This window comes from Somniosus microcephalus, chromosome 7 (assembly GCF_052327205.1).
Source record: "Somniosus microcephalus isolate GS21.2 chromosome 7, FLI_Smic_1.0, whole genome shotgun sequence".
In the NCBI taxonomy this organism is placed as follows: Eukaryota; Metazoa; Chordata; class Chondrichthyes; order Squaliformes; family Somniosidae; genus Somniosus; species Somniosus microcephalus.
Genome location: NC_140993.1, coordinates 176,902,560 through 176,925,056, shown reverse-complemented (window position 1 = coordinate 176,925,056; position 22,497 = coordinate 176,902,560). Strand labels below are relative to the sequence as shown.

At 44.4% G+C, this 22,497-nt stretch overlaps 1 protein-coding gene across 1 annotated transcript in view; it reads right to left on the bottom strand.

The window, feature by feature from the left end:
* The window catches only part of LOC147115026 (A-kinase anchor protein 7-like), a 92,920-nt gene that overhangs the window by 16,912 nt on the left and 53,511 nt on the right, over window positions 1–22,497 (bottom strand). The window contains exon 6 of the mRNA XM_085993269.1: window positions 21,466–21,578. Within this exon, the coding sequence (XP_085849395.1) occupies window positions 21,466–21,578 (113 nt within the window). The remainder of the gene's footprint in view (window positions 1–21,465; window positions 21,579–22,497) is intronic.

The window sequence follows — 22,497 nt, the reverse complement described above, 5'->3', positions numbered from 1 at the left end:
CAAAGTTTGTAGATGATACTAAGATGGGAGGGAAAGTAGTGAGTGAGGAGGACATAAAAAACCTGCAAGGGGACATAGACAGGCTAAGTAAGTGGGCAGAGATTTGGCAGATGGAATACAATACTGGAAAGTGTGAGGTTATGCAGTTTGGCAGGAAAAATCGTAGAGCAAGTTATTATCTTAATGGCAAGAAACTGGAAAGTACTGAAGTACAAAGGGATCTGGGGGTCCTGGTGCACGAAACTCAAAAGGTTAGTATGCAGGTGCAGCAAGTGATTAAGAAGGCCAATGGAATGTTGGCTTTCATTGCTAGGGGGATAGAATATAAAAATAGGGAGGTATTGCTTCAGTTGTACAAGGTATTGGTGAGACCGCACCTGGAATACTGCACACGGTTTTGGTATCCATGCTTAAGAAAGGACATACTTGCTCTCGAGTCAGTACAAAGAAGCTTCACTCGGTTAATCCCGGGGATGAGGGGATGGACATATGAGGAGAGGTTGAGTAGATTGGGACTCTACTCATTGGAGTTCAGAAGAATGAGAGGCGATCTTATTGAAACATAAAAGATTGTGAAGGGGTTGGATCGGGTGGATGCGGGGAGGATGTTCCCGACGATGGGTGAAACTAGAACTAGGGGGCATAGTCTTAGAATAAGGGGCTGCTCTTTCAAAACTGAGATGAGGAGGAACTACTTCACTCAGAGGGTGGTGGGTCCATGGAATATGCTGCCCCAAAAAGCTGTAGAAGCTACATCATTACATAAATTTAAAACAGAAATAGAGAGTTTCCTAGAAGTAAAGGGAATTAAGGGTTACGGGGAGCGGGCAGGAATTTGGACATGAGTCTCGGTTCGGATCGGTCATGGCCCTGTGGGAAGCGGAGCGGGCCCAGGGGCCGTGTAGCCTGATCCTGCTCCTATTTCGTGTGTCTAGTTCTGTTAGATTCAGGAGATGGTTCTGTGATAGTAGATTGGCGGTTAGGATCAGATCAGCCATGATCTTATTGAATGGCGGAGCAGGCTCGAGGGGCCGATTGGCCTACTCCTGCTCCTATTTCTTATGTTCTTATGACACTTGTGGACCCAAACATGACGCTGGGTGTGATGGGCGATCTAGCAGCTTCCATTGCAGCACAAGCAGAAGCAACAGCAACCCAACGCCTTAGTGCTGCCGTGGAAGCTCAGGCTGTTCTCCTGCAGTCTCAGCTTGTTGCCACGCAAGATCAGACTGCTGCCATCACGGATGGGTTTAAGAGTGCGGAAAGAGGCTTGCAGGGTCTCACATCAGTCCAGCAATCTGTGCTCCCAACAGATGGCTAGGAATGCTGAGGCGCTGCCATGGGGAAGTGGCAGTGGCGCTAGAGCCTGCTGTCCTCTCAAGAGGACAGCATTCCTACTCCCATCACTGTCACTCCGCCAGTGCCCTTGTTGCTGCTGGTCATCCAGCCAGCCCAGATTGCTGCCGCCTATGCCAAGGTGGTGCAGGCTACACAGCTGGGCCTTCTAAGCCCAGAGCTGCTTGAGGTCATCCAACAAGACAATCTGCAGACCCCCACGAAAAATCAGCAGCCTTTCCATCAGCCATGCTGCAGCCACTGGGGTAGCACTTCGTAAGAGCACTAAAGTAGGCAAAGGTGTCGTATTGGAATTGATAAGTTTATAAATTAGATTTGGAATGTTTGTTTTGTAGTGGCTCTCATTTCAGCTTTGTGCCCAAGAGGACACAGTGATGTTCCATGACAGAGGGATTGTAAGGTGGGGGGGAGTGGTGAGCAGCAGGGATCTGGGGTTTCATTCATTGGAACCGGATTCTGATGAGGCACTCACGGACAGCCGGTCCGGAACGGGGATCTGCTGCCTGCCTGCTCCCTTTTTCCTCTTCTTGAGGTGGTCCCGGAACCAGTGGTGGCAACAGCTGCTCCTTCATGATGGCCAAGTTGTAGTGGATGCAGCAAACCACCACGAAATGAGACACCTACCCCAGCGAGTACTGGAGGGCTTCTCCCAAGCGCTCAAGGCAGCGGAGCCATTGCTTCAGAACCCCAATGCTCTGCTCGATGAGGTTCCTCGTGGCAGCATGGCTCTCATTATATGAGTGCTGGCCACGAGGGATGGGGTTGTGGAGGGGAATCATCAGACAGGTGCAGAGCGGATAGCCCTCGTCTCTAAGCAGCCACCTTCTGGTTTGACGTGGTGGCTGGAAGATTGCTGGCACATCATGACTGCTGCCACGATACCGGACATTCATCATGATGTGCTGGGCATGGTCACACACCAACTGCACATTAAGTGAGTGGTAGCCTTTGCGGCTGCAATACAACGCAGGATTGATATGTGGTGCCCACAAAACCATGTGTGTGCAGTCGATGGCCCCCTGCACCATGGGGAAGCCCAATATCCTGGCAAAGCCACATGCGCACTCCTCCTGCTTCTCTGTGTTCAGAGAGGACAATGAAGTCCCTTCTCCTGGAATACAGAGTCTCTGTGACCTCCAGGATGCAGCGATGGACAGTGAACTGGGAGATATTAGCTCGGTCTCCTGCTCCAGACTGGAAGGATCCGGTGGCAAATTGTGGGCCATGGTCAGCTTGAGGACTACTGGCAGCGCCATCGACGCCCTGTTCTGATGCTGCAGGTCTTGTTCCAAGAGGTGGCAGAGTTCTTTAACCATCTCCTTGGTGAAGCAGAGCCTCTTAATACGCTGCTTTTGGCTTACATGCAAGTTCTTCCTGCTGCTGAACACATGTTCAGCTGTTCGTGATTTGCAGAGGGCGTTGAATGGAGCGGCGATGTCAAAAATGGCATGTTGTGCGTCAAATCAGCGTTGCACTCATTGATGTCACGATCTGCCTTATTACGATTTCTCCAGTGAGCGCAGGCAACTGCTGCTCTGCCGACCTACCTAAAATGGCGGCCACCGTGGGACCTACTGGAAGTGGGCAGAAGCGAAGTAGCCACCATTTTTTCCTCAGAAATCGGCCTTATCCGCCGGCGCTAAGGTGCCAAATTTCACAACCTCAGTGAACATCCAATTTCAAACGTGAATTTAATGTCACAGACATTGGTCTAATACTACAGAGAATGGTGAGAACAGGTGACATTTTGACTTCAGCTTTTGCTAGTTTTAGTTAGCAAACCAGATTCATAGTTTGTAGCCCAAGATATACAGTCTGCGATGTTATTTATTAGCCAGAAAAAGATGCCTTCAGCCAGTGAGATTAAGGTGGTGCAGGGATAACCCTTCTAGCACCTCCACCACCCTCGCAGGCAGTGCATTCCAGATCCTAATCACTCGCTGTGTAAAAAGGTTTTTCCTTATGTCGTCTTTGGATCTTCTGCCGATCACCTTAAATCTGTGTCCTCTTGTTCTCGACCCTTCCGCCAATGGGAACAGTTCTATGTACTGTCTAAACCCCTCATGACTTTGAACACCTCTATCAAATCTCCTTTCAACCTTCTCTGCTCCAAGGAGAACAACCCCAGCTTCTCCAGTCTATCCACGTAACTGAAGCCCCTCATCCCTGGAACCAATCTTGTAAATCTTTTCTGCATCCTCCCTAAAGTGCGGTGCCCAGAATTGGACACAATACTCCAGTTGTGGCCAAACCAGTGTTTTATAAAGGTTCTTCATAACTTCCTTGCTTTTGTACTTTATGCTTCTATTTATGAAGCTCAGGATCCTGTATGCTTTTTTAACTGCTTTCTCAACCAGCCCTGCCACATTCAATGATTTGTGCACATATACCCCCTGGTCTCTCTGTTCACACACCCCTTTAGAATTGTACCATTTAGTTTATATTGCCTCTCCTTATTCTTCCTACCAAAATGTATCACTTTGCACTTTTCTGCAATTAACTTCTTCTGCCACGTGTCCGCCCATTCCACCAGCCTGTCTATGTTCTCTTGAAGTCTATACCTATCCTCCTCACTGTTCACTATACTTCCAAGTTTTGTGTCAACCTGCAAATTTTGAAATACTGCCCTGTACACCTAAGTCCAAACCATTAATATATATCAAGAAAAGCAGAGGTCCTAGAACCGACCCCTGGGGAACACCACTGTGTACCTTCCTCCAGTTCGAGAAACCGTTCACCACTACTCTATTTTCTGTCACTTAGCCAATATCGTATCCATGCTGCCACTGTCCCTTTTATTCCATGGGCTTCAACTTTGCTGGCAAGCCGATTATGTGGCACATCATCAAACGCCTTTTGGAAATCCGTATACATTACGTCAACCACATTGTCCTCATCAACCCTCTCTGTTATCTCATCAAAAAATTCAATCAAGTTAGTTAAACACAATTTGCCTTTAACAAATCCGTGCTGGCGTCCCTTAATTAATCCATACTTGTCCAAGTGACTGTTAATGTTGTCCCAGATTATCGTTTCTAACGCCCACCAGCGAGGTTAAGCTGACTGGCCTGTAGTTGCTGGGTTTATCCATGATGTAACATTTGCAATTTGCCAGTCCTCTGGCACCACCCCCCTATCCAAGGAGAATTGAAAGATTATGGCCAGTACCTCCGCAATTTCCACCTGAACTTCCCTCAGCATCCTAGGATGCATCCCATCCGGTCCTGGTGACTTATCTACTTTAAGTACAGCCAGCCTTTCTAATACCTCCTCCATCAATTTTTAGCCCATCCAATATCTCAACTACCTTGTCTTTCACTAAGACTTTGGCAGCATCTTCTTCCTTGGTAAAGACAGATGCAAAATACTCATTTAGTACCTCAGCCATGCCCTATGCCTCCATGCGCAAGTCTCCTTTTTGGTTCCTAATCGGTCCCACCCCTCCTCTTAAGACCCATTTATTATTTATATGCCTATAGAAGACTTTTGGATTCCCTTTTAGGTTAGCTGCCAGTCTATTGTCATACTTGCTCTTTGCTCCTCTTATTTCCTTTTTCACTTCCCCTCTGAACTTTCTGTATTCAGCCTGGTTCTCACTTGTATTCTCAAACCAACATCTGTCATACACCCCTTTTTTGTCATTTATCTTACTCTCTATCTCTTTCGTTATCCAGGGAGCTCTGGCTTTGGTTGCCTTACCTTTCCCCCTCTTGGGAATGTACCTCGACTGCACCCGAGCCATCTCCTCTTTAAAAGGCAGCCCATTGTTCAATTACAGTTTTGCCTGCCGATCTTTGATTCCAATTTACCCGGGCCAGGGCCGTTCTTGACCCATGAAATTAGCCCTCCTCCAATTAAATATTTTGACTCTAGATTGCTCCCTGTCCTTTTCCATACTTAACCTAAACCTTATGATACGATGATCACGGTTCCCTAAATGTTCCCCTACTGAAACTTGATCCACCTCATTCCCCAGAACCAGATCCAGCAATGCCTCCTTGGCTGGAAATGTACTGATCAAGAAAGTTCTCCTGAACACACTTCAGAAATTCTTCCTCCTCTCTGTCCTTTACACTATTACTATCCCAGTCTATTTTAGGATAATTGAAGTCCCCATTATCACTACTCTATAGTTCTTGCACGTCTCTAATTTCCCTGCAAATTTGCTCCTCTATATCCTTCCCACTAGTAGGTGGCCTATAGAATACACTGAGTAGTGTAATGGCACTTCTATTGTTTCTTAACTCTAACCAAATAGATTCTGTCCTTGACCCCTCCAGGACATCCTCTCTCTCCAGCACTGTAATATTCTCCTTAATCAATACTGCCATCCCACCTTCCTTTCTTTCCTTCCCTATCTTTCCTGAACACCTTATATCCAGGAATATTTAGTATCCAATCCTGCCCTATTTTGAGCCAGGTCTCGCTTATCGTCACAACATCATATTCCCATTAGGCTATTTGTGCCTGTAGCATGTACTGTAAACCTATCTTAAACTTTTTGTATTTTCTCTTAGTCTGACCCCAACTAATACCATACTATCTCTTATTCGAGTGCCATCTGTATTACTCCTTCTTTTGTGCACCATGTTTCTCCTTTCTCATGCTACATCCTGGTGCCCATCCCCCTGTCAAAGTAGTTTAAACACTCCCCAACAGCACTAGCAAAATCCCGCGAGGATATTGGTCCGAGCGTCATTGAGGTGCAACCTGTCCGGCCTTTACAGGTCTCACCTTCCCCAGAACCGGTCCCAATGCCCCAGGAATCTAAAGCCCTCCCTCCTGCACCATCTCACTGGCCACACATTCATCTGCTCTATAAGAACATAAGAAATAGGAGCAGGAGTAGGCCAATCGGCCCCTCGAGCCTGCTCCGCCATTCAATAAGATCATGGCTGATCTGATCCTAACCGCCAATCCACTATCACAGAACCATCTCCTGAATCTAACAGAATTAGACACACGAAATAGGAGCAGGATCAGGCTACACAGCCCCTGGGCCCGCTCCGCTACCCACAGGGCCATGACCGATCCGAACCTAGACTCATGTCCAAATTCCTGCCCGCTCCCCGTAACCCTTAATTCCCTTTACTTCTAGGAAACTCTCTCTTTCTGTTTTAAATTTATGTAATGATGTAGCTTCTATAGCTTTTTGGGGCAGCATATTCCATGGACCTACCACCCTGAGTGAAGTAGTTCCTCCTCATCTCAGTTTTGAAAGAGCAGCCCCTTATTCTAAGACTATGCCCCCTAGTTCTAGTTTCACCCATTGTCGGGAACATCTTCCCCGCATCCACCCGATCCAACCCCTTCACAATCTTATATGTTTCAATAAGATCGCCTCTCATTCTTCTGAACTCCAATGAGTAGAGTCCCAATCTACTCAGCCACTCCTCATATGTCCATCCCCTCATCCCCAGGATTAACTGAGTGAACCTTCTTTGTACTGACTCGAGAGCAAGTATGTCCTTTCTTAAGTATGGACACCAAAACTGTATGCAGTATTCCAGGTGCGGTCTCACCAATACCTTGTACAACTGAAGCAATACCTCCCTATTTTTATATTCTATCCCCCTAGCAATGAAAGCCAACATTCCATTGGCCTTCTTAATCACTTGCTGCATCTGCATACTAACCTTTTGAGTTTCGTGCACCAGGACCCCCAGATCCCTTTGTACTTCAGTACTTTCCAGTTTCTTGCCATTAAGATAATAACTTGCTCTACGATTTTTCCTGCCAAAGTGCATAACCTCACACTTTCCAGTATTGTATTCCATCTGCCAAATCTCTGCCCACTTACTTAGCCTGTCTCTGTCCCCTTGCAGGTTTTTTATGTCCTCCTCACTCACTACTTTCCCTCCCATCTTAGTATCATCTGCAAACTTTGATATGTTACACTCGGTCCCTTCCTCCAAATCGTTAATATAGATTGTAAAGAGTTGGGGACCCAGCACTGACCCCTGCGGAACACCACTAGTTACTGATTGCCTCTTGAAATTTAACCACAATGGATATTAAATTGTTTTTGAATAAAATTGCATACTTCAGCAGAAAAAGGCTCCAGTCCCACTTAAATCTGTCTGGTCAAATGTTTTCAAAAGACTTATTTGAAAATCTATTTATAAAGATTTGCCAACACTGAAATACTGAACGTTATACATTAGCACGCCAAAAGAAAGAGCAATTTCTGCAGAGAAGCACAAATGTAGGCAAGATATTCTGGGACGTGTGCCCAAATTACATGCATACATTTTTGATTTATATTGTAACCAAATAAAGATTGCAGGAAGACCCTGGGAAGTTTTACAAAATTTGCTGTAGCAAGTGGAAGGGAATAAGGTAATGGGGATAACCGAACAGAAGAGATGACGAAAAGGAAAAGACCAGCTGATCCATCGACCTTGTCCCATAGTCATGGTGCAATTGAACATCTCCAACATCACTCCACACCCCTCCCTAGCGACCACCAACCACATACTTTCCTGGGAAAAATTAACTAAGGCTCTAGGCCAATTAAAAAGGGGAGGGGAAACAATTCCACTCTGACCCCCCAAAAGGCAAGAGACCACAGTGATAATGAGACACCTCGCCCAATACCCCACCGACCTTTTATACGATGCATTATCAGCCGCAGCCAAGGCATTCTAGTGGAGAACCTTCCATGTTCTGAGGCTCAATTACAAAAAACGTATAGGGCTGGGCATTTAGAAGCAGGAAGGCCAATACAGATATCCTAATTGTGGTTTACAGATTCACCACTAGATGGTAGTGTTTAAATAAACTATGACAAAACATGCAAGTCAAAATTCTTAAAAAATGGACTGCAAATTTGTTCTGCTACAATTTGTAAAAGTATTCAAAACTACTTCACAGGAAATAATAATTAGGTTTAAACTTTTAAATTGAGTCAGATGATGTGTAGCAAGGTAAAAATTTAATGTTAGAATCATAGTATGGTTACAGCACGAAAGGCAGCCATTCGAGTACGTACCAGCTCTCTGCAAGAACACCTCAGCTAGTCCCACTCCCCTGCCCTTTCCCCATAGCCCTGCAAATTTATTTTCTTCAGATTCTTATCCAACTTCATTTTGAAAGCCGTGATTGAGTCTGCCTCCACCACCCTTTCAGGCAGTGCATTCCAGATCTTAACCACACGCTGCATAAAAAAGCTTTTCCTTACGTCGCCTTTGGTTCTTTTACCAATCGCCTTACATCTGTGTCCTCTGGTTCTCGACCCTTCTGCCAATGGGAACAGTTTCTCTCTATGTACTCTGTCTAAACCACTCATGATTTTGAGCACCTCTATCAAATCTCCTCTCAATCTTCTCTGCTCCAAGGAGAACAACCCTGTAATGATCAGTAACATGTCATTCTAGAATGGTACACTAGGTGGAGCTCTATGTATAGAAGAGTGGGCTACCCACGATGCACTAGAGTACCCACAAGGCAGTAGTCAAGATGGATGCCTGCACACGAAGTCCACATGGCTGAATAAAGTGACTAGCTCAAGCTAGCTGTTCATAATGATAATGTCTATTTATTTATGAGCATAACATGGTACCAGGATTGGTAAAATCTGCTGAATATTGTGAAACGTGACATGGAGAATTTGAAGCCACCAGAGGGTTTGAAACTCATGGGGAATGTCGACTGCAATTGGCGGACTTTCAAACAACAATTCGAACTCTACATTGCTGCCATCGGGTTCGGTACAAAGCCCGACGCAAGGAAAATAGCGTTGCTGCTCACGGTTGCAGGCCCCACAAGCAATAGAGGTATTTAATACATTTGTATTTGATCAAGAGGAGGACAGAGAAAAACTGGACGATCTGCTAAAGAAATTTGATACACATAGGTCTCATTCTTTTTGGGAGAACAATGAGAGATACTTGTTCCGTTCACAGACACGGCAGCAAAATGAGATTTTTGATAGCTTTGTGACCGATCTGAAACTGAAAGCACAGACATGTAATTTCTCTGAACTGAAATCATCCATGATTCGTGACCAGATTGTGTTTGGTATTCATGATAAAAAGGTCAGGGAACGTTTGTTGAGAGAAACCGAACTAACATTGGAAAATGCTGTAAAAATATGCCAAGCCAGTGAGCTAGCTCAAAAGCACGCGAAGACTTTCAGTGAAATTAATAATAATACAATTGTAGTAAGTGATAGTGGTGCTGTGTCCTACAAGGGGAAGAAACATGGGCAGAACAGAAATGCAAAGCAATCGGAGGATGGAATTTTTAATTGTAAACGCTGTGGTTACAAACACCAGTCACGACAATGCCCTGCGTTTGGGAAAATGTGCACAAAATGTAATGGAAACAATCACTTTGCCAAACAATGCTTTTCAAAAGTAAAAACAAAGAAAGGGCAACACGTCAATGTGATTGAGGACACCGATTTAAGCGAGACATTTTCTGTAGGAATGGGGTCATGTGACAATATAGAAAAGGATACAGAAAATGTGCAGCCCTCAGGAATGAACAATGCTGAACATAAAGTTAATGCAGTAAAAGAGGACAAATGGATGATGTCACTGCAGGTAAATGGAGCATTAGTTACATTGAAACTAGACACTGGGGCAAAAGCAAACTTAATCAGTATGAGTGACATTAAAAATATGAAAGAAAAGCCCAAAATACAGAAAAAGTCAGTACTACTGAAGAACTATAATGGACAGAAAATAGATAGCTTAGGTGTATGCAGACTTAAAGTGACAGTCAAAGACAAAGTGCATCATCTCATGTTTTCTGTTGTGGCTGAAGGACTTGATTTACTACTAGGTGACAAAGCTTGTGAGGACTTAGAACTGGTCAAGAGAGTCTACCATATAAACTGTGCCATAAGCAGACCAGATGACTCGGTGGATTCTGTAGTGAGCAATTTCCAGAATGTATTCAAAGGATTTGGAGTTCTACCATTCACTTACAAGATCCAGCTAAAGGAGGATACTCAGCCAGTGGTACATGCTCCACGGAGAGTTCCAGCACCCCTGCGTGACCGGCTCAAGAATGAACTGGACAGAATGACCACACTAGGAGTCATCGGGAAAGTCGAAGAGCCAACAGACTGGGTTAACTCCATGGTATGTGTAAAGAAAAAGAACAATGATCTAAGAATATGCATGGATCCAAAGGACTTAAATGCAAACATAAAACATGAACACTACCAGATTCCCAAGCGAGAAGAAATCACCAGTGAAATGTCAGGTGCCAGATACTTCACAAAGCTCGATGCCTCACTGTGGTGTATGTGCCTTTAAGAGTCCCAGGTGTGCTGTAATGCCGGTAATTGCCACTCGGGCTATATAAGCCTGTATATTGTGTATATCCGTTAGAACCCCCCCCCCAGACTTTGCTTAGTAAATACCCATGAACCAACTCCTGTCTTCAGTGTCTTTATCAACACACGGACACTACAGTGGCGACGAAGTGCAAATGGACTTACCTGCAATTCGGCAGCACCTCAAGGACATCGATTCCTCGGGCGTCCAGAAGACTCAAGGAAGTGAGAGAAGCTGTGGTTTCACCAGCTGGCCAAGCTGGTGGCAGGTACTGCGCTAATCCTTCCTGGGCGTCAGGCTGGGGCTCCAGCGGCTGGCTCTACAGCCGAGACAGGCAGCGAAATCGGAGGCAAGCAATAACTGACTGGGAGGGAGCACTCGGGAGACGGCCGACGCAGCAAGCAGGTCAGCGTTCAGACCTCCGGCGGGAACGAGTCTCCAACAGTAAATTAAAAAAAGAGAACGGAAACTGCAGTAAACAGCATTGTTATTGGCAGTAGCGGCAGGAAAGCGCAGGAAGCGCCATATCTTTGCTACAGAAAAGAAAAAAAAAGCACGGGAAGTGCCATATCTTTTCTGAAATACCTAAGTCTGGCAATATTGATGCTTTTGATAGCGAAATAGAGGATTGGACCGCATACGTGGAAAGAGTAGAGGTATATTGCACTGCAAATGGAATAGAAGATGAAAAAAAAGCTTCAGTACTTCTGAACTTAATGGGCGCAAAGACATACGGGCTGTTACGAAATTTAATCACTCCAGCCAAACCAAAGGACAAGAATTTTAAAGAAATTGTTGATACCCTGCAGGAGCACTTAAACCCAACACCACTGCTGATAGCGGAACAATTCAAGTTCTTCAAGAGAAATCAACACAAGAATGAAAGTAACGCTGATTACCTAACCGAATTAAGAAAGCTATCAAAGTACTGCCAATTCGGGGCAGGACTATCAGATTATCTTCGAGACAAATTCGTTTGCAGTCTCTTAAGTGAAAGAACACAAAAAAGACTGCTTTCTGAAAAAGATTTAACATTGGACAAAGCTTTCAGTATGGCTGTATCATACGAAGCAGCAGCAAGAGGAGCTGCAGAGATACAACAAAAGACACAGGACTTCGGCACCCATAAAATGACACAGAAGTTCGGAAGATGTTATCGCTGCGACAGATCCACCCATAACCAGAGGGACTGCTGGTTCAAGGACAAAGCATGCAGGCAATGCGGAAAGATTGGACACATTGCACGGGTATGCCGATCTGGACAAAATAAATCCACGGACAGGAAAAGAAAAATCAAGAAAGAAAAGTACAGGAAGGTACAAATGATGACGGACAGTAGCTCCGAAGACCAGAAGAGCGATAGCGACTTTGAAAACAAGAGACTAAGCTGTCTCAAATTACATAATGTACTTGCCAAAGATGATTACCAAACCATTTGGGTTACCCTCACAATAGCAGGGTCCCCAGTTAAAATGGAGCTAGATACAGGATCAGCTCTAACCGTAATAAATCGACGGGATTACGAGAGGCTATTTTCGCATATACCTCTAAAAGACACATCCATTATCTTATAAACATATACGGGGCAGAAAGTATACCCCAAAGGAAAAATAAGGGTGCCTGTTGTATACAACGGCAAAGAAATACAAAAGTTGTATTTATACATTCTACAAGATGGTGGTCCACCGTTGTTGGGACGTGAATGGATCAGGAAGATACGTTTAGACTGGCACTCCATTCAGGCACTGACGGTGACCAGTAAGGAAAAAAACAATGATGACATCATACCTGAACGATTAAAAGACATCTTGGCCAACGCCAAAGAAGTGTTTCAAGAGAAACTAGGAACCTTGAAAGACATCACCGCCTCAATAAAAGTGGAAGATGCAGCAATTCCCAAATTTTTTAAGGCAAGACCGGTGCCATACGCAATACATCCAGCAGTCGAGGCAGAGCTGGAGAATTTGGAAAAAGCAGGCGTATTATCCAAAATAGATTGGAGCGAATGGGCAACACCCATCGTTCCAGTCATGAAAAAAGCATTGAATAAAGATAAATCTGAAGAAGAGAGAAAAATTCGCATCTGTGGTGACTTCAAGGTGACTGTAAACCCGGTCCTTCACACAGTACAGTATCCTCTTCCGAGGATAGAAGATATTTTCGCCTCACAATTCGGAGGGAAACGTTTCACCAAAATTGACTTGGCACAGGCATATCTACAGATGGAGGTTGAGGAGGCCTCTAAAAAGTATCTCACGATAAACACACACAAAGGCCTGTACCAGTACAATCGACTGGTTTTTGGAGTAGCATCAGCTCCAGCTATCTGGCAGAGCTATGGAGCAAGTCCTGCAAGGGATTCCGGGGACTCAATGCTACCTAGACGACATCCTTGTAACAGGGGAAAACGACAACGAGCACCTTGCCAATTTGGAGCAGGTGCTCACTCGGCTGAAAGAACGGGGCCTACGAGTGAATCGCCCCAAGTGCGAATTTTTCCAAAATCAGATATCATATTGTGGCCACATAATTAATAATGAAGGGTTGCATAAGTCACCTGAAAAAATTGAAGCGGTTATAAAAGCCCCAGCACCTGAAAATGTTTCACAATTAAGGTCGTTCCTGGGATTAATAAATTACTATCATAAATTTTTACCGAACTTATCAACTCTTCTACACCCTCTTAATGAACTTCTACAAACAGGAGTGATTTAGAAATGGAACAAAGACTGTAAACGTGCCTTCCATAAATGCAAAGGCTTAATCATATCTGAAGAAGTTTTGGCTCATTACAACCCATCACTGCCAATCAGACTGGCGTGCGATGCATCCCCTTACGGCATAGGAGCAGTATTATCCCATAAATTCCCTGATGGCTCAGAACGGCCGATAGCTTTTGCATCACGCTCATTAAACTCAGCTGAGCGTAACTATGCCCAAATCGACAGGGAAGCACTCAGCCTGGTATGGGGAGTGAAGAAATTCAACCATTACCTACACGGACAAAAATTTACCTTGTTGACTGACCATCAACCCCTCATCTCCATATTCAACCCTAAAAAGGGTGTTCCCATTATGACAGCGCAAAGGCTACAGAGGTGGTCCCTTTTTCTAGGGGCACACCAATACAACATAGAATACAAAGGGTCAAAACAGCATGGGAATGCTGACGGTTTATCGCGCCTACCGTTGCCAACGGTAGAAGAGGCACCTACAGTAGACCCAGTAGAGATGTTCCACTCTACCATAGTGGAATGTCTACCAGTGACAAATTCTGCCATTGAAAGGGAGACGAGAAATGACCCGACTCTCTCACGGGTCTACGATTTAACAGTGAAGGGATGGCCAGCACATGGCGAACCACTGTTGCCAGCATTCTCGCAAAGAAGAGAACAGCTGTCAGTGTGCCGAGGAACCTTGATGTGTGGATCCAGAGTGGTGATTCCACCCAAACTCCAGGATAAAGTGCTAAAGGAGCTTCACGAGGGGCATCTGGATGGAGTGAAAATGAAGAACCTAGCTAGGGCGTTTGTATGGTGGCCAGGTATCGATGGAGACATCGAAGAAATGACCAAGAGCTGCCTAGGATGCCAGAAGGTCCAAAACGTTCCACCACAAGCCCCTCTACATCCATGGGAGTGGCCCTCATCTCCCTGGCAAAGGGTGCACATCGACTTTGCTGGTCCATTTATGGACTCAATGTTCTTAATCGCGGTGGATGCACACTCCAAGTGGCCGGAGGTAATAAAAATGTCCTCCACCACCACGGAAAAAACCATCACAGTATTAAGGACCATATTTGCCAGGAATGGGCTGCCGGAACAGATATGTTCTGATAATGGACCGCAATTTGTGTCCGAAGAACTCAGAAAATTCTTTAAAAACAATGGGGTTAAGGCACTACACATCCGCCCCATACCATCCCGCCACCAATGGATTGGCTGAAAGGTTTGTCCAGACCTTCAAGAAGGCCATAAAGGCCATGGGTAATGAAGACATAAAACTTCAGCACAAGGTGGATAACTTCTTATTCGCATACAGGAATGCAACACATATGGTTACCAACCAAACTCCCGCCATGAAGTTCTTCAATAGAAACCTAAGATGCCGGCTGGATTTGGTCAAGCCCAACATCAGAAGGGACGTGGAGAACCGGCAGTTTCAAGGCATGAATGAAAGGCCAACTAGAACCTTCCAGATAGGTCAACAAGTTTTGGCCCGGGACTACCGTACTGAGAAATGGCAGCCTGGAACTATCTGCACACGACTAGGACCACTGATGTATACCGTGGACATCGGAGAAAGCATAATAAGGCGCCATGCTGACCAAGTCATAAAGTCATCCGAAAAGGGACAACCTACACCACAACTCTATACATCTAACGATGAAGTAGAGATACCCATATCTACCTCCGATCCGGTGATACTGGAACCCGATGAACCCGACACTGGCATTCAAGCCGAATCAGCCTTGCCAGAAGAACCTACTACACCACCAGAAACTACTACACCCCCGAGGCGTTATCCGGACCGAGTCAGGAAGCCTCCTGAGAGACTAACTTATAATTAATTAACTGCAGCAATGTATATTATTTTGCTTATAACATGTAATTAATAATTACTTAAAATATGATGTACTGGTTAGCTAAAAGGGGAGGAATTGTGGTGTATGTGCCTTTAAGAGCCCCAGGTGTGCTGTAATGCCGGTAATTGCCACTCGGGCTATATAAGCCTGTATATCCGTTAGAACCCCCCCCCCCCCCCCAGACTTTGCTTAGTAAATACCTATGAACCAACTCCTGTCTTCAGTGTCTTTATCAACACACAGACACTACACTCAAGGATTTTGGCAACTAAAACTGGATGAAGAAAGCACCAAATACTGTACCTTCAACACACCATTTGGCAGGTATTGTTTCCTCAGAATGCCTTTCAGGATAATATCTGCATCTGAAATCTTTCATAGAGCGATGGAACACATAATTGAAGGTCTGGAAGGAGTTCGGGTCTATGTTGATGACATCATCATCTGGGGCTCCACACTGAAAGAACACAATGAGAGACTGACTAAAGTGCTACAGAGCATACGCTGGAATGGGCTGAAGCTCAACAAAGCCAAGTGTCAGTTTGTAAGATTCGAAATTTTCAGCAATAATCACGCAAGAAAACAGGATAAAATAAGACAGTTTATTGACCAAAGTAAGCTTGCACAGAAAAACCTTTGATAAAAGGGCATACAAAATGGCCGCCGGGCCTCGTGATCAGTTTCTGGACCATTTGATTTCTGTTACTGCAAGCCAGACAGGCTTGTGGATTGAAAACAGTAAGCCCGCGAAAGCCAGTATCGGGAAACCGAAACTCAGGGAAACAGCATACATATTCAATGGATTCCAAGTACAGGACGGTTTCAGGCAAACAGGATGGGGCCCATCAAGATATGGGCGGACAATGCATGAACACTTATACCCATTTAATGTACAAAGGAGAAACCGTTTAACAGCCATCAAGGGAAATCTCCAGACCGATCAATATGCGAACCGAGTCACGGTGACAATGTAAAAGACATTAAAAGACATTATCGGCCAGGAAGGCCAGTTAAGTTATCACCGGCTCCCGTTACAAGACAAAGCGCCCCGCAGAGATTTCTGCCCGCCAAAATTAATACAAAGACAGGACTATAATTTGGCGGGAGATAAGACTGTCCCAAAAGGGTATAACTATGGATTGAAAGTCCATCAAAGGGGCGGTTACGGTTACGCAGATCCAGGATCAAGTTCACGTTTCACTTCTTCGGAATTCGACCAAGACGTTTCTTCTTTTCGAGGACGCTTCAGACGGACTTTTCAGTGCAAGGCAGCACTTCGATTTCGGGACACGATCGGTGTTCAGCCAGACACGGCTCGGCCACGACGGGAAGACGACGAGGGTGGCCCGGGTGCTGTTGTCGGGACATCATCGACGACCCAGGCCGAAGGAGAAGACACCCTCGGGAAAAACCGACGATCCAGGTCGGATAAAAAGGACATTCCGAGCCTAGCCAGGCAAGGCCTCGACACGTGCATCCATTTCTCCAACATCACATTGGTGGCAGGGACTGTTCCATGAACCCAAATCCACAACAGACTTGGTGAATTTCAGCCATGACGAGCGCTCATCGAGGCGGTGTCCACTGCCTCATCGCCCGAGAGAGAAAAACAAGCTGCGCCAGAAGTTTCCAAATCCACGTGACGACGGAAAGCTGTGCCAGAAAGGCTGCGAACCCCTCCTTTTGCGATTCTGATAGTGGTGAGCATGATCCCGAGTTGCTCAAATCGAAACTTAGTTTAGGTATTTAGGGGAGGGAGTAAGGTTAAATCGTAATGTGTTTCCCCTTTTACGACGTGCCGTGTGTTCCCCATTTCCATAGAGTCAAGTTCATAAATTTGTGCATGATTGTAGTTACTTTACTCTGTGCCTATGACATGTATTTTGTAATGCTTCAAACTGTTTAAAAATAAAAGCATCCATTTCATGCTATTCAACCTGGTCTATTGAGTCCTTTCTCTGCACTACAGTTCTCTGCATCTAAGTCCAAGGTCTAGAACCGTAGGGGAGAGTGGGTCGAACCACTCAAGGGTAATTATTGCACAAAGCCTGGCAGGAGACCAGAACGAGCAAGAGAAACCCCCTACAAGTTTGGCGTCCAGGAAGTCACTTTCCTAGGAGATAATCTATCTGGTAAAGGAATAGAGCCAGATATGGAAAAAGTAAACGCCATACTCAACATGCCCCGACCCACTGACAAAAAAGGAGTGCTACGCATCATGGGGATGATAAACTTCATTGGAAAGTTCATTCCTAACTTGTCAGCCAAGACAGCCCGTCTGCGAGACCTGCTACATAAAACAAATGAGTTCGCATAGACAGAAAAACATGAACAAGAGTGGATGAACCTCAAAACAGTGCTGACAACCACACCTGTACTCACCTTCTTTGACACAACAAAGAGAATCAAAGTGTCAACGGATGCATCAAAAGATGGTGAAGATTGGAAGCCTGTTGCTTATGCCTCCAGGTCTATGACTGATTCTGAGTGTCGATATGCCCAGATTGAAAAGGAATGTCTAGGCTTGGTAATTGGACTAGAAAAGTTCCATGGCTACATATATGGACTTCCCACCTTCACAGTTGAGACAGACCACTGCCCACTGGTTGCCATCATAAAAAAGAACCTGAATGAGATGTCTCCAAGGATTCAACGACTCATGATGAAGCTGCAAAGATATGACTTTGAACTGATCTACACACCAGGCAAACACATAGTGTTAGCAGATGCACTATCCCGAGCACCCACAATGAGTCATGTGAGCTCTACTGAGGAAGACGTGGATGTTCGTGAGAGTATGGTCACTGCTGCGCTGCCCGTGTCAGACACAAAATCAAAGCAAATAGCAGAAGGAACTGTAAAAGATACAGTGTTACAAACAGTAATAGAGAACATTCATCATGGTTGGGCAAAAGGTTCCTATCCAAAGTACTATCACATAAGGTCAGAATTGAGTGTCGCAAGTGGACTATTACTAAAACAGAACAGAATAGTCATTCCACAGGCTCTACGTCAAGACATGCTCAAAAGGATTCATGAGGGACACCTCGGAATTGAAAAATGCAAAAGGAGAGCAAGAGACACTGTTTATTGGCCTGGCATAAATAAGGACATTGAGAATATGATAGGCAAATGTGAGACATGTCAGAAACACCAAAACAAACAAGCAAAGGAACCAATGATAGTAGCTGACATACCAACAGCACCATGGCAAAAGGTTGGTATGGACCTTTTTCATTTAAATGGTAAAGACTATCTAATAGTGATTGACTACTATTCTAACTATCCTGAGATGGCACTGCTCTCAAGCACCATAGCAAGCAGTGTCATAATGCATGTGAAATCCATCTTCGCCAGACATGGAATTCCCAGGATTGCTGTTAGCGACAATGGTCCGTGCTTCAACTGCAAGGAGTGGCAATAGTTTGCAGCACAGTATGACTTTCAGCACATCACATCCAGTCCTTTGTATGCTCAGTCGAATGGTAAGGCAGAAAAAGGTGTTCAAGTTCTCAAACAGCTACTGAAGAAAGTGACAGAAAGCAAGTCTGATCCTTATCTCGCCCTGCTGAGCTACCGAGCCTCACCTTTAGACTCTGGTTCGTCACCTGAACTCCTAATGGGTCGCAAGTTGCGCACCACGCTACCCTGCTGTGCAAAAGAAAAGCAGAGTAAGGAACTGAGACAGAGACTTCAACTGTTAAAGCTGAAACAGAAATCATACTATGACAAGTCATCCAAAACTCTGAAACCATTGACAAGGGATGATGTTGTCAGGATTGAGGATCCAGATGCATGGAACAGGAAAGCTACAGTTCTTAAGTAGGACCAAGGTCATACACTGTTAGAACTGAGTAAGGACAGATTCTCAGGAGGAACCGCCGTTCCCTCCTAAAAACACAAGAGACTATCCAAGAGCAAATCGATGACAATGCCGCAACTGAATCTTGTCACTCACCACCAGAGCAATCTAACACAAACACACATACAGGCTCTCATGAAAACACATCAGACTTACCTGTGCTGAGAAGATCCACACGTGAAGTAAAAAAGCCTGATAGACTTAATCTTTGAGTACAAAGAAAACTATATTGAAAATGTATTGACTGTTGTGAAAATGTTTATGTTTAGAGCACTAACAAAAGTATTACTGATATCATCTTTATCGTGTTTCTTGAAAGTTGATTGATATTGATTTTGTTTAACCTCAAAGAAAGGGGGATGTAATGATCAGTAACATGTCATTCCAGAATGGTACACTAGGTGGAGCTGTATGTATATAAGAGTGGGCTACCCACAATGCACTAGAGTGCCCACAAGGCAGTAGTCAAGATGGATGCCTGCACACGAAGTCCACATGGCTGAATAAAGTGACTAGCTCAAGCTAGCTGTTCATAATGATAATGTCTATTTATTTATGAACATAACAAACCCCAGCTTCTCCAGTCTATCAACGTAATTGAAGTCCCTCATTCTTGGAATCGTTCTCGTAAATCTTTTCTGCACCATCTTTAAGGCCTTCACATCCTTCCTGAAGCGTGGTGCCCAGAATTGGACACAATACTCCAGTTGGGGCCGAACCTGTTTTTTTTTATACAGGCTCATCATAATTTCCACACTTTTGTACTCTATACCTCTATTTATGAAGCCCAGGATCCCGTAAGCCTTTTAAAATGCTTTCTCAACCTGCCCTGCCACCTTCAACTATTTCTGCACACATACGCCCAGGTCTCTCTGTCCGTGCAACCACTTTAGGATTGTACCATTTAATTTATATGTCCTCTCCTCATTCTTTCGACCAAAATGTATCACTTCACACTTTTCTGCGTTAAATTCCATCTGCCACGTGTTCACCCATTTCCCCAGCCTGTCTATGTCTTCCTGAAGTCCATCACATGCATCCTCACTGTTCATTATACTTCCAAGTTGTGTGACATCTGCAAATTTTGAAGTTGTACCCTGTACACCCACGTCCAAGTCATTAATATATATCAAGAAAAGCAGTGGCCCTAGAACTGATCCCTGGGGAACACCACTGTATACCTTCCTCCAGTCCAAAAAACAACCATTCACCACTACTCTGTTTCCTATTCCCCTAGCCAATTTCATATCCATGCTGCCACTGTCCCTTTTATTCCATGGGCTTCAGCTTTGCTGGCAAGCCTATTATGTGGCACTTTATGGAATGCCTTTTGGAAATCCATGTACACCACTTCAACCACATTGCCCTCATCAACCCTCTCTGTTACCTCATCAAAAAACTCAATCAGGTTAGTTAAACACAATTTGCCTTTAACAAATCCATGCTGGCTTTCCTTAATTAATCCACACTTGTCCAAGTAACTGTTAATTTTGTCCCTGATTACTGTTCCTCAGAGCTTCCCCACTACCAAGGTCAAACTGACTGGTCTGTAGTTGCTGGGTTAAAAGGCAGAGACACTAAAACTAGATCTTTGCACTTCTGAGAATATCATGGCACTGTTATATTGCAAAATAAGAGTATGTCCAGTTCCAATCGATTAAATGCTGATGATCTCAAATCAAACAATGCATCAGCACAGCTTCAGGAGAAATCTACTTCAAGGAAAATGTCACACTGGTGTTGATTCAGAGACCCCAAAAGTATAGTGGTGGAATTATAATAAAATCTCTTCCATTGCATCCATCCTGTCCAATCTAGCTTTTGTTGTGAAACAGCATGAATGTCTTCATTTTGCCAGTAGTACCTACAAGTTTCATCAGCGCATCTTTGGCCTGTAGTTGGTCAACTTGCTTCTAGGGTATTGTCTAATGCTACAGAGACCACCAAATGTTGCACGAAAGCAGCTTCCCCTTCACCCCACACACATTCTTTAGCTGCACGTGAAAGGTTATGTTCAGAGTGGAATGAGAATATTAGTTACAAAAAATAGGACATTTATCATACGAGTGAGTGAGTGAGTTTTTTTGATAGTAAAGCAGGTATCAATAAGGCTTCTCTATTGCAGGAAGTAGATGTTAAATTGAATTTTTTTTTATATAAAAGGACACACAAATCTTAGACGTTCTATAATTATTTGGCTTACTCACATTAGCTAATGCTAAAACCCAGTGGCCGGTTACTATCTAATTTCACCAGAGTGATGAGCAAGCTAGTACAACTTGTGGGTTAGGGTTCATGTCGAACAAAGAAAGTCTTGTCAGAAGTCTGTAAAATTACATATAGGTAAATTAGTGCAGGAAACCAAAAACTATTACCTTACGGCGAAGCATAGGTGCTTTGGAGAGCTTCAAAAAGGTTGCATGGGGCTTGAACTCGTTGCTGTCTTCAATATTCACACCCAATTCTCGAAACAATACCTCAACAGATTCTGTCAAAAGGCAGATAGAGAGCAGTATTTTGGTTGCTAGAAAGGCATTTGCTGGAGCTGGATGAGTAACTCAGCATACGAGACAGCTGCACCCAGCAGCAGCTTGTCAAATCGCTAAAAGCTAAGAGAGCTCAATGAATTAGAGTTTGGAGACTGTTCCAAAGGCCTGCGTCTGCAGATGCAAACAGTTAACTATTATTTCACTGTTTTACCATAGCTTTTCATTTTATAGAGAAAGAAGTACTATTTACAACCCTACCAATACAATTATTCCTGATGTGTGGAATGTCAGGCTAGTTGAATGTATGACAAGCAAGATGCGACACCCACCTACAGATGTTAACAGGTAGCATAATGGGTTTGCCCATAGGGAAAAGTTATGATGAAAGTTCTCTATGAAATAGGTTCCTCACATACCAAGTTCAATATACAATACACACAATTTTGATTCAAAGAAGTAGGTATCATAGTTTACATAGGAGACTAAACTGGAAAGAGTAGTAAAATGCTAGGAAGACCGAAGATGACAGTAGGAAATAAATAGGCTAGGAGAATGTGCAGGTATTTTTAAAAAGGTGGTAAATGGGAGATTGGAGGTTTAGATCAAGATTGAATACAAAATCAAAAAAAGTTTTCATGCTCTGTATAAAATGATGCATAGGCCACATTTGGAATAATGGTCTGAATTGTAACATTAAGGAGTGAGTGGGTTTGGGAGCAGGTGGGTGGTTAAAAGCGCTGAAATTGACCGTGTCGGGAAGCCGGCTTCAACCTGTCGGCTTCCGCATTTAACTTGAGTTCGTTAGGCTGCGAGCGAGAGACCCCCTCCGGAGAGGCAGGTTACCAATTCAAATCAATGTACAACTAGTTAAGAGGCTATTAAGAGCCTTTGTCACCTGTGGTTTGAACTTTACTGGGT